The following is a 12,477-nucleotide window of genomic DNA, read 5'->3' on the forward strand; positions in this document are numbered from 1 at the left end:
ACAGTATATTGTAGTCAGACGCCCTCTGCTGTGGCAAATGAGCCTTTTTTTCACGTGTTTATTGAACTCAAAGAGAAATTATCACAACCACGGGTTGGAGCTGAAACACAATTAGGTTCACAATATCTTTGAGCTCCCAAAGTACATTTAAATACAGATGAACAGGAGTTATTGAAGCCAGAGAGGCGGTGGTGATCAGAAGTGAGAAACATTTGTACTTCCTGTGGTGGGGGGGTCACCTCCTGTAAAAGAAATAAAATTAAATGGATTTTAAATAAACAAAAGTGAGAAGCTGCAGACTTGCCTTTGTGATGAGCCAGAACAGATTATTCATAAACGTCTTTCTTGTCTGCAATATATTGTACAATCTCCTCGGGACTCATCAACTTCTCTGCTTCTGCATCTGGGATCTCAAAACCTGCAGGAAGAATCAAGCCAAATCAGCGACTGACACAGTTGAAACCCTTCTGATCATATAATCTTAAGCCTTCAATGTGAACTTTTGTTGATTTAAACAAACCTTAAACTTCAATAGGATCAACTTTGTTCTTACAACTTTGTTAAACTCTGATACATTGTTATGCTGAGGAAACACTCACCGAACTCATCCTCCATCGCCATGATGATCTCTACCTGGTCTAAGCTGTCCAGGCCCAGGTCTCTCATGAAGTGGGAGGATGTCTGCAGCTGTGGGGCAGCGTTAACATTGGCATTAGAATACAGACAACCTCCCATTTTAGACTGGTCAGATGGGTCTGCCAAGGCCCACAGACCCGACACACTCTCCGGATGTTTTTCTTGAAGTGCAAATGATGTTAAAAGTGCCTCAGTCTGTCTGGAATTGAATGCAAATGCCTGAAAACAGTCATGTGTGTAAGAGTGCTGGGTCCAGAGCTGACCTTCTCTGGGTTGATCTTGTCGTAGAGCTTGAGGACGTACATGACGCGGTCTTTGATGTTCTCTAGAGTGAGGGGCGGCAGGTCACCATACTGTCGGTACAACAATCCCACCGAAGGGATCTGAAGACAAGCAAGAGAGGGTCAAGAGCCACAGCATCCATCCCACTGGGACGACTGATGGGGTCAAAGCAAAATACTGAATGCATTAATGCAGCACTTTAATTCACGCACGATGGGGTGTTAGGCGACAATACAGACAAGATTTCTATTTAATATTAACCTTAATGCACCCAAAGTCTCCTACAGAACTGTCTATATCAACCTATCGTTTACTGAGTTCAGTGGCAACAATGTACCCATCAATGTGCCTAATTTAAAAATAAATAGTCACGTAATTAATTGTGATTATATTAAATGGATAAATCAGTGGAAAGACACGATGAAGCAGGGACTTAAACATCCAGGCTGCTCAAGGCTGCAGGTGAGACGGGCGCGTCGCACTGAGTTGAATGAGCCCACTCTGCTAGTCAGGTAGCCGAAAAGCAAAACACCACTTGACAAGTTTATGATGGCTCTCGGACGGAATAATATGCAAACACATCTTTGTTCGCGTTCAAATTAACTGCTTGCATGTCGTTACGATCACCGTGCAAGCAGCGTTAGCCTGACAATTTTGAAAGGCGTCTAGGTCACAGCAGCCGATGCTAGGCCACGACTTTTCAATGTTACAACACACTCACCCGGCTCTGTCCGAGCCACCGCGTCCTCCGGCTGTCTACAGCGACTGATAGGGGTCGGTGGATGGCTGCTACCGGAGCGACAGCAGCTCTGACCACCAGGTTACAGGAAGAAAGCCTTAGCGAGGGCCGGCCGATCGAGCGGACGCACTGCTGTAGGATACGAGACGCCATAGCGGAGAACGGTGATCTTACCCAGCATGCAATGCGAAAAAGATACGGGGTCAAGGGCTCTCTGCGACGCATGCGCACAACACGCTCTCGTGCAGTCCTTCGAGATGTAATTGTGCCTAAAATAAATAATATTTGTTTTATATTTGTGTATGTGTTTGTGTTTAACAATGCCTAAAACTCCTAATTAAAAAAAGATATAATACGATGTGAAATTACTTTCCTGGCCTGATAAGCAAGAATTCAACTCTGGGAAGAGCAATCGATTACAGAATATTGTAGTTTTTATTGAGTTGGTTTGTAAATCATACATCTTTCAATTTGATACACTCTTCCCCAAATTATTCGCGACATACATACGTTAAATTGGTCCAAACTTAATTTGACAATTATAAGAATAATGGTCCATTTGTTCGTCTTAACAAAATTATGATCTATTTTTCGACACTTAACTTGTTCTGTCTGAAAGTTTCGTTTATCCAACCCGTCAGAGACGAAGCTAAAAGCAGAGCTGGGGACATAATATTAGATGCTTTAGATATTTACTGAATTGTTTTAATATTCCATTTTTGCAAAAAAGGCCATGGAATTATCGGAATTACTGTACAACAAAGCAGAATACATTGAAACGGTAATATAGTTGTTTTTCTTTGAACTTAACATTTAGCCGGTTAGCCATTTGGCTAACAACATCTCAATTGGGCGTTGGACGGTGGATCTTAAAATCTTTGTTTCAACTGCATCTGACAACTCATTATTTCTGCCTTATAACTTTAGGCGTCTGGCAACAAAGTGAGCAGACAGTCAGTTCTCTGTGGGAGTCAAAACATCGTCCTGAATGGCAAAGTAAGGAATTAGACAGAAATCAGTGGATTTCAACGCTCATAGAAATGACCGCACTGACGTTACCAATGACGGACGGTGGCGTTTTAAATTAATGTTTCTTTCTGGGATTCTCAGACTATCGTCATGAATGACTGCATCATCCGAGGCGACCTGGCTAATGTCAGGGTGGGCAGACACTGTGTCGTGAAGAGCCGGAGCGTCATTCGTCCACCTTTCAAGAAGTTCAGCAAAGGGTAAAGGATGTTCCTCTTATACGGATGGATTTTGTTGAGTGACACTGGGGAAATGGCCCAGTTTTGAAGACGCGCGCATTACAACAAATGTCTTCTGTCTGATACCTGCCTGTCTCACCCTCCAGAGTGGCATTTTTCCCCCTGCACATCGGAGATCACGTCTTCATCGAGGAGGACTGTGTGGTCAATGCGGCGCAGATCGGTTCCTACGTTCATATTGGAAAGAATTGTGTCATAGTGAGTGTGGAGACATGCATGGACACAAATAAATGCCTACTTTACTATTCGAACAAGACGGTGGATAAGGCAGATTTCAGCGGCGTCCTCTTGTCTGGCCTGTGATCAAGTGGTCACATGGAAGTCATGTTCAGATGAAGGGAGCAGCAAACTGCTCGCAGCAATGTTCAGGGACACAGAACAGAAGTTTATGTGTTGTCCATTTTCTACAGCCGTGCCCCACCATAACCCCTTTCTACTGTTGTGCACAGGGCCGTCGCTGTGTGTTAAAGGACTGCTGTAAGATCCTGGACAACACCGTGCTCCCCCCTGAGACTGTGGTTCCGCCTTTCACCGTCTTCTCCGGATGTCCAGGTCGGTTGCAGCCGGACGTACGCACGCCTTGGCTTATGCTCTTCTTGCTTATGTTGCTTTTCCTTTTTCATTTCTCAGGCCTGTTTTCTGGTGAGCTTCCCGAGTGCACGCAGGACTTGATGATTGATGTAACCAAGAGCTACTATCAAAAGTTCCTGCCTCTCAGTCAGATCTGAGACCTGCACTGAAACCTGCACCTGCACCCACAACTCGTCCGTCAGTCTCTGAGCTCTCACCTTCTGTCCTTTTTTTCTCTGCCCCAGAAAAACCATTAAGTGATAAAGCTAATCGGCTGCACGAGCCATTTCTTTGTCTTTGCAGCGCTAAATTACAGTAAAAGAGCCCCTTATTAGATACACAAGTTCTGTAAGAAACACTTAACTGAGATGTGCAGGAAAAAAGGCTACATGCAGAGGTGCAGAAGCTGCGATTGGAAGGAGGGTGACCTCTAGAATATCACCAGTGGACCAAAACTTCAGCAACACTAGATGTGCTCAAGGAGCTTGGTTGGACGTGTTGATGAATGTTCCAGCAACTGCGGTTTCTTGCTGATGTTGATCAATGTTTTTATTTGACTTTTCACTCAGTTATTTAATGTGATTTTTTTTGTTTCCCCATTTTTCAAACGATCACCTCCAACATTAATTGTAAGGCGAGTGCGTCACAGAAAACACCAATTAATGGAACAGATTCACCTCATTGTCAAGAAGGGTCGCGCTCATGACTTACCTGGCCTCTGGCGCCACCCAGCGGCCCCAGGAAGAACTCCACCCTGGGCAAAACTACGTGTACATTTTATAACAATTATTCTCGTCTGTAATTCTGTTGCCAGCTGAAAGTTCCAAATCCTCCGAAAAAAAGCTGAAAAATGGTTGTATGTAATATGCAAGTCATGACTAAAAATAAAATACAAACTAGGCTATTTACAATCCACTTCCCCATTCTTTCCAAGTTTTCAACAGAAGAAAATTGTGTGAATACAGAAATGGAAACAGACCATAATATTGCAACTGAATGGTTTTATTTGTTTTACAATGTGAACCACATATCAACAATTAAATGTTAAGTATATAGATTAGCCATTTATTACTTCTTAAACAAATAGGTATCAAGAAACAGCTGATAATAGTGTTGGCTCCAAAGATGTGGCATGAGTCAGCCTTCACAAAAAACATGGATGAATGTGGACGACTGGTTGGGTTGAGGGGAGGACAAGAGACACGTCCCCACTGTCCCCAACCAGCGCTACGGCTTCAACCGAGGGGCCGAAGAGGCAACAGTCCCGCTCAGATCCGACTGTGTGCGAACATTTGAGAAGGAAGGGGGATAAAAATATCCACGAGTGGTTGAAAACCACTTCTCTTTCTGTCACCAAACACAAAACGTCCCCGTCGCACTCCGAAGGAAAGAGTTACTGCTCATGACGACTGCTTTGAAATGGTTTTATTGGTCCGGCGTCCGTGCGGAGTGACTATGGCAACAGTTTGGTGTGTGGAGGCAGGAGAAGAAAAAAATGTCTGATGTCTTTGATCTCTTCTGATTGAACTAAAGGTGCTGCCAAGTGACTCTTCATGATGCAGAGTAAAAACTGCAACTAAACCAAGTTTGTCCTGTAACACCTAATGCAAACTTCCTATTAAAAAGCAGATTTTCTCCCCCCCTCCTATGTTACATTATTCAGCAGAATAATTTTACACCAGCGTGGCCTCAGCTCACATGTTGCCGACAGTCTGTCGTCCCTTTCCAATTCAGTGGTCTCACCTGAAGACATATACGGACTTCATTCATGTGGACAGAAACACCGGCGGGATTCTTTCCTTTCATCGACAAGGCAGGATTCATGTATAAATATGAAAATAAAGCCAATATTAAATATGTGATCAAAATGTAACAGGACAAAAAAAAAAATGGCACATTCGATATGAGAAAAGAAAACCCACTTGGAGGTGAGAACAGTGAAAAAGATTTTTAAAAAATGAAAAAAGGAGAAGGAAACATTGACATCCCAAGAGTCAGCTACAGTGGGTAACAGGTCGAGTCCAGAGGTCCAGCGAAACACTGTATCGGCTACAGCGAGGAGCCGCTGGGCTAAATGACTACACGGGAGGCTTTTAACAAAAATTTACTCTGGATTAGCACCCTATGCTATGAAGCATATTCCACAAATTATGTGTTACACCCACAAACAGGTTTAGGTTTAACTCTGATAATAATTGAGACTCTAATGTTAGATACAAATGGCCTAGCAGTTAGCCTGACTCCATCTTTAATATACCCAAATTTGTGACTAATGTGACATCAGTGTCTCCGTCTACCCCACAGAAGGATAGTTTAGGTCAATAATGAAGAGTTTTAATCAAACCTAACAACATCTTAATGCCAACGCCGCCTGCACAAAGCAAAACGTCCCTTGAGCGGGGACACGTCGACGGCGTCGGCGCCTTTCATCAACGTTTTGGTAACTTCCGTCTGTAGAGATCGATCAGTTGGGGAAGGACTCTCAGACGAGCCCGTTTACAACTTGATAGAAGTACAAGTGCATGCGAGAGCTCCGTGTCCATCATTCCTGCCACTCACAGGTGCCCGGGAGACGATGGAAGAGCCGATTTGTTTGCAAGAGTCAGAGGTGAAAGCAAAGTGCAAAAAGACCTTATTGCAACTCAGATTGATGGACAACATTTCCACCGCTCTCAGAATAAAACTGAGGGTTGAGTGGGAGAATCTGCCTCCGTCTGGCCGGCTGACCAGCACAAGAGCAACTTGCCTTTCTATGTTTTAGGAAAAAATAAAAACATAAAAATTGGCAATTACTGCTGCAAAGAGACGCAACAAACCCAGAACTTTAACACTGGTGTCCGAGGAACTAAAAACTGGGACCGGCTGAACTCGATGAAACCACAGTCGAAGCGGAGCAGGTGGCAGAGAACATCGATACACTGGTGGCCTGCTGTGGGCTGCAGGGTGTCAAACCAGCAACCGGAGAAATGTAACAGGCTAACAGCAAATGAATGGCAGGGGCTCCTCCTGGGGGACTTCTAGAGCCGCCGTGAGGCCGCCGCTCTTGGCCCGCTTCCTTATTAAGGGGTTGGGTGAAGATGAGGGAGGGGCACAAACGTGTGCGGTCAAGTGGCTTTTGCTCATGAAGCAGCACAGTGTGTCTTCTCTTCATTAGGGGCCGAGGGGCCTCCCGCCGCCCCCCTTACTGAGCACCGATGTCGGTGGGCTGTGTCTCGTCACCGCTAGCAGAGCGTCGATGTATAGGAAAAGGTAAAGGAGACAACACCCAAACAGACTGAACCAACATTCAGTATGTTCTATTTTTTTGTTTTTTTAACTTTTTTTACAGCCGAGAATCTGTCTGACTGTCCGTCCGTCTCGCCCAACCCCAGCACTCCCCCGCCTCCCCCCATGGGAGCCCTTTCCCCACATGCACACGCGGTGGGTGGGTCAGATCAGCCTGTTACGTTTGTGCGTAGGTGAGTCCGTGATGACGTCGCTGCACTGGGTGGAGTTCCGTTTCCTGGCTCCCCCTCCCCCGGCGGAGGCGGAGCCTGTGGAGTCCAGGTGCAGCGCCATTTCCTCCGAGATGAAAGTGTTCAGGTCGACGTCTTGGAGGCCGTTGCGCCTGCTGCGGCAGGTCGGTACGGCGCTGGAGGAGCCGCCGCCACCGCCTCCGGTGCTGCTGCTCCCGCTCACGTGTGTGGGCGACCCAGGAGCGCCGGAGCGCACGCTGATGCTCGCCATGGCCCCACTCAGACCTGCGGAAGGATGAAAGCACAGATGAGGATGACGAGGCCTTGCTTCAAATCCATCTATTTACCATTTGTGTTGCAGTGTAGTTGATTACAACAGTGATCAAAGCATTTCAGTATCATTCACGGACTTAATTAAGACCCAGTCGGCTGTTTGCCCCCCACCACCCGCCCTGGTTTTGTTAATTAATAGTACCTCTCCAGGAAACCTCACCAAACCTTGAACCAGCTGCATAATAGTACAGGATAGTAGTAATAACTCGCTAATAACACATTCCTGGAGATAGTGATTCTACGTGAACACCCGGAGCAGGGCATTTCTTGTCAACAGTTTAGGGAACTGTCGTCACTCCTGCAGTAATAATGGGCCTGTGAAACCCCTACGGGAACTAGATCTGCCCACCGGGGGGCCGCATGCCTCTGTGCATCAGTCATGTTGCTGTTTTCATGCCCCTTTCTGAGAATCCCCCCCGGTTTGACAGCGGTGGAGCCTCGAGTGATTCCAGCGTGGATGAGGCAGAAACCACCATTCAAACAAGCCACGCTCATCACCCTGATGAGTGGAGCCTGTACAGCACGTTCCGTGACCAGGACACAGCTTTCTCACTTCACTACTGTTTATCCTCTGAAGCAGCGATAGGCCGACACCACAAAGGGAACCAACAGGTCATGTTGATGAGGAAGTACACGGGCAGGCAGACGCGAGGAGCAACAAACTGAGGCCGCTTCATCGCTCTGGCTAATAGTTAACCAACCGGAGGGTACGATACTCTTATCTGAGCTCCATGTGGCAGACTCACACATAAAAACAGCCCCCTCTCGTCAGGTGTGCCCCTTGTTTGCCCTCCACCTTCAAATGGAAGCCGGCGTACATCAATTTTGCAGTGTAAAATTTCATCTGAAGCGCATCCAAGAGTTTCCCAGCCTCATGTACCCCATCGGGTGTTAAAAAAGGAAACAACGTTTTTGCTGAGTGAGCGGGGACAGTAAAACATGTGAAAGTGATTCTTAATTATTTGTCTGTCCTCACCACGCAGCAGCGAAAGCCTGAGACCCCTGGTGACACAAGCAGCCAGCAAAGCTGGCTCTGAACACCACAGAGACCAAGGAGAGAGAGCACAGGGCAGAACCGCCACCTCTCCACAACCTCCCACCATCAAGAGCATCCCGACGCTCCGCAGCTGCATTCAGATTCAGACTGGAGGAGAGTCACCTGCTGCCCTCTGGTAGATGCTACAGGTCCATCAAAGTAGGACAAATAGACTCCGGGACAGCTTTTTGGTGAATAAACACGTGCCAATGCACAACATTGTCAAAGTGCACTCCAGACTCTGCATCAACCTGGATTCGTATGTTTTGTGCCACACTCTGGGTAAAGGTTGCTCAGACAACAGCATTTCTCTACTACTGCTGCTCTTTGTATATACCTTCTTATCCTCTGAAGGTTATATAGTGCCGATGGGACATCGTCTTTCGTTGTTCACATTTGCACAAGGACAATAAAAGGGATTAATATCCCAACACGTTGCCCATCTGGATGTTTGTGTCAGGCTGAAAAACACGTTTGGCCATGCAGGCTTTGACCTGTTTTGAAGGTAGGAAAGTCTCACCGTGCAGTGCTATGGCCTCCCTGAAGGGCTGCAGGTCCGCTTCCACAGACGAGCCGGTCTCAGCTGGCGAGTTGGCCCGACTGGGGGCCACCATGGTCAAGCGGGGGTTCGCCCTGCTACTTCTGTGCGGTGGTGCTTTGCCACATAAAAAGCTGATGAGGTCCTCCCTGCGGATCGTTCTTCGCCGCTTCTTCACCCAGGCCAACATGTCCTGCAGTCCAATAATAACAATAACAATAATAATAACAACATCTGTAACTTACCCACAGCTGTCACTTTAATGTGAAATGTTTATAATTGCAGCCGCCCGAGCTATACGCACCTTATTACGGCGCTGATGGCCTATCTGAATGCCACGATCAAAACTTCTCTGATGTGCCTCCACGCTCTCTGAGAACACCAGAAACATAACAGGCCTGAGTTTGTTTGTTTGTCTAAACTACGTCAGCAGTCTGCCCTTTAACCAACACTGGGAAAAAGAACCCCTCCGACTTCAACAACAGGGGGGACGCAGGGGTGCCAGAGCCTGCCCCAGCTGCCCCGGGGTGAGATGTAGGGGTCCACCCTGGACAAGTCGCCAGCTTATTTCAACGTGTAGAAACAAACACTTGCACTCACATTCACACCAAAGCAGCCAATCCAACGACCTCCCAAATCCGTCTTTGGAAAAATTACAAAAATGGAAAGAGAGAAGAGCGGGTTTGATACCTTTGTAGAGGTTGGTAAGTGCAGTAGCGGAGTTCTGAAATGGCACCCACAATGACAGACCCTGCTGATGGCATACCCGATCTGTGGGGAGAGAGGGGGTCAAAGATGACATACAGCTTTCCTTATTCATCCAAACAGCGCAGTGCTGCTAGCTTTGCAGCAATTGAGCAGAGGAGGCCTGCCTCTCCAACCCGCCATTGGCCATATTTAGGAACTAAACATGAGGGATTAGGAAGAAGCGCGATTTATCACATTCAACAGAACTGCGCGATTGTTTTTACATCTGATCTCCAGGATCACAGGTGGTTTGTAAATTGCCGTAACTGGTAGTTCCGTTCTTGAAGACAACGCTTGACTGTAGCACTCGATACCCGCGCTTCCTCCAGAGTCTTGCTCCCTTGTCTAGATATGGTGAATAGGTTTTTGTTCTGTTTTCCACCCCAATCAGATGACAATAATTCACTTTAAGCCTCTCCTGTGACATCTGTCTGACCTCAGCAGTCATTTCCAGCACCATGAGTCGAGGGACTTTCCACCGATTGATGATTTTGACCTCTTATAGTTTGCCAGACTAAAGATGGCAAAGCAATCTGTTGAAGCAACATGAACACTCGCCTGGGTCGATATTCCACATCCTTCAGAGGTCTGAAAATAGAGTTACAAAACAGCAGTGGTCCATCGACGTCAAAACCTTATTTTGATGAATCCTTCTAAACGGAAGTGCAAAGTCCCAACTCCTCAGTTCCACTCAGAGTGGTCAAACCTTGCTGAGGTGATGGGCAGCAGTGGAATGACAAAAAGCCATGACATTTTCCAAATAGCTTTAATCCTGACCACGTCTTCATGAGTAAATATTTAGGTCATCGCATTAACAATAGGTTTTATTCCACACGTTGCTATGGTCTTCAGGCATCCAAAGGCAACAATAATACCACAAATCAACTGTGGTCACTTTAAACACTGAATGCACGGTCGCGTTTGGCATAAAAATAACGTGTCAGCTGGCCTGGAACACACACACAACTTAACTGCCTTCTCAGCAGTAAAGTTGCAAAGACATGTAATACACACATGCCAAACATGGATACACTGACCCAACCGAGCTCTGCCACTCAAGACGCGAATCTATCGCGTCCGAAAGCACCACAGACCCGGCAGACTGTTGCCAAACCTATATTTTCACCCCGAACCAGGGCTATCCTCGCCATTTTGCGATTATTACGCTGACTGCGCGTTGCTAAACAATCCGCTCACTCAGCAATAAACCGTGGCGTTGCGATATTAGGCACACCGTTACGGCAACCATACACGGCACCGTGTTTTGACAGTTAATCCAGTCCGGTAAGACATATGGTCGCCCCTGACAGTGTACAACAGGCTGTCATCTGGGAATGTCGCGTAGTTACGATTGTTGTTACCATCGCCATTTTGTAACTAGCCCCGGCTAACGCCACTTTAGCCCCGGTGTGGTCCTGAAAAACTCCCCCCCCACCCGCAAAAAAACCCCTGACCCGGTATCGACAAACAGGGGGATACGTGTAGAATTTGGCTGGCGATCTTAAATTGATTGTTAAACACAACTATGGTAAATTTCAACCTCGAGATAAATGTTGCTAATAGCTAACCAGCTAGCTACCTCGAGTACTGTAAAATCAGCTGTAGATACCTAATAGTGGTGGACAGGTCTCTTCAAACAACATTATTAAGATTTAAACAGTACTGGAATGGTGTTAGTTCAACTGTGTCCGCCGTTGTTGTTGTTGTTAATTAAGGGTATAACGGTGCAGTCAACATTTCATAATAGGACAAGCAAAGGCACTGGTTCGAACCTTTGTACAATTGAGCCACAGCTGTGGCAGAGTTCTGGAAGAGGTGCCACAGTTTATCCTGGTCGTTGTCGACCTCCTCCTCGCTTAGCTCCCTTTGCTCCGCTTCGGCCAAACACTGCCGCTCCCATTTTGAGAACCAGTGCTCGGGTCCGTGTTCCTGTATCTCCGAATCCCCCTCTTCCTTCTTCTCCTCCATTTAAAGCACCAAACTCGGTGAAATTTGGTTTTTAATTGCTCGATCGCCGATAGCCAGACTCTATACAAGGAAATACGTAAACAAATTCATTAGTAATCTTACTGTTTTGCTACTTCGCAGTTCATAAGATAATATAATGTTACTCCTCATACCACAATCAGACAAATTCAGCCTGGCTAACTATTTTCCCAGTTGGCGACATCGGTTTATATAGAACTGCGACTAACTTGATATGCCTTTTCCCCGCCCATCGCACCAGATGTCGTTCGTGAGTGGACAATTGTGTGCCATGGGGCGGGCTAAAGACCTTCGTCTCGGAATATCATTGGACCTCACGTAAGTCCATCCGGCATCGATACAAAAGGACCTCAGTGAAAAGAAATCCCTTTACTAAAGTTTGCAAGAGAAGTCACGTTTGGACATAAACACAGGCAGCCTGGGAGGGAGAATATTTTCCTTTGCTGCGCCTGTCTGAAAAGTTTATTTCCTTGTTGATTTATGTCGTTTTCTCCTTATGCCTTGTTAATTTATAGAGTCTTCGCACAAAAACAGCCTTGGTCATAACTTTTCTGGTGTCAGGTTTACAAGTGAGGGAGCAGTTATTTTTACATTTAAACAAGCACATATATTGTACATTAAAAAGCATACAAGTGTGCTTTAAATGTCACATTTCTGTTTAAAGTACTTTCTTTTCTTTAAGCATACCAAAACCAAATGGTAAATGACACGGAAAGATGTTAATGCTATATTCTTTCAATTTGGAGATGGCGCTTGCAGTTCAAGAAGAGGTTTTGTGTCAAAACTATGTTTTCTCCCTTTAAGTATTGGATTGTTTTTCTCCCTTTAAACATTAGAAGTCTCTGCTAACAATGGTGATAAACTCAACTATGTAGATGACCCAAATC

The 12,477-nt window shown here is 46.1% G+C and overlaps 3 protein-coding genes across 4 annotated transcripts; 1 reads left to right on the top strand and 2 right to left on the bottom strand.

Annotated features, from left to right (window-relative positions):
- Positions 1 to 26: 26 nt before the first annotated feature.
- On the bottom strand, positions 27 to 1,860 carry LOC130514434 (acyl carrier protein, mitochondrial-like). Of its 2 annotated transcripts, none has more exons than XM_057014015.1 (5): positions 1,640 to 1,860; positions 900 to 1,019; positions 600 to 687; positions 305 to 418; positions 27 to 242 (listed from the first exon to the last, which is right to left on the bottom strand). In XM_057014015.1, exons 1-4 carry the CDS (start codon positions 1,808 to 1,810, stop codon positions 327 to 329), a joined length of 471 nt encoding a protein of 156 aa, XP_056869995.1. In that variant the 5' UTR covers positions 1,811 to 1,860; the 3' UTR covers positions 27 to 242; positions 305 to 326. The 2 variants fall into 2 exon arrangements, with proteins under 2 accessions (XP_056869995.1, XP_056869996.1); XM_057014016.1 differs by having other exon boundaries at positions 27 to 239; positions 301 to 418.
- Positions 1,861 to 2,262: 402 nt separating this feature from the next.
- Positions 2,263 to 4,406, top strand: dctn5 (dynactin 5). The gene is made up of 6 exons (XM_057014014.1): positions 2,263 to 2,438; positions 2,585 to 2,653; positions 2,768 to 2,886; positions 3,012 to 3,123; positions 3,375 to 3,477; positions 3,556 to 4,406. Exons 1-6 carry the CDS (start codon positions 2,391 to 2,393, stop codon positions 3,651 to 3,653), a joined length of 549 nt encoding a protein of 182 aa, XP_056869994.1. The 5' UTR covers positions 2,263 to 2,390; the 3' UTR covers positions 3,654 to 4,406.
- Positions 4,407 to 4,481: 75 nt separating this feature from the next.
- On the bottom strand, positions 4,482 to 11,817 carry hapstr1a (HUWE1 associated protein modifying stress responses a). Its single transcript, XM_057014007.1, has 6 exons — positions 11,725 to 11,817; positions 11,377 to 11,632; positions 9,548 to 9,628; positions 9,162 to 9,229; positions 8,840 to 9,050; positions 4,482 to 7,235 (listed from the first exon to the last, which is right to left on the bottom strand). Exons 2-6 carry the CDS (start codon positions 11,570 to 11,572, stop codon positions 6,925 to 6,927), a joined length of 867 nt encoding a protein of 288 aa, XP_056869987.1. The 5' UTR covers positions 11,573 to 11,632; positions 11,725 to 11,817; the 3' UTR covers positions 4,482 to 6,924.
- Positions 11,818 to 12,477: the final 660 nt, after the last annotated feature.

Source organism: Takifugu flavidus, chromosome 18 (assembly GCF_003711565.1).
Source record: "Takifugu flavidus isolate HTHZ2018 chromosome 18, ASM371156v2, whole genome shotgun sequence".
NCBI classification, from domain to species: domain Eukaryota; kingdom Metazoa; phylum Chordata; class Actinopteri; order Tetraodontiformes; family Tetraodontidae; genus Takifugu; species Takifugu flavidus.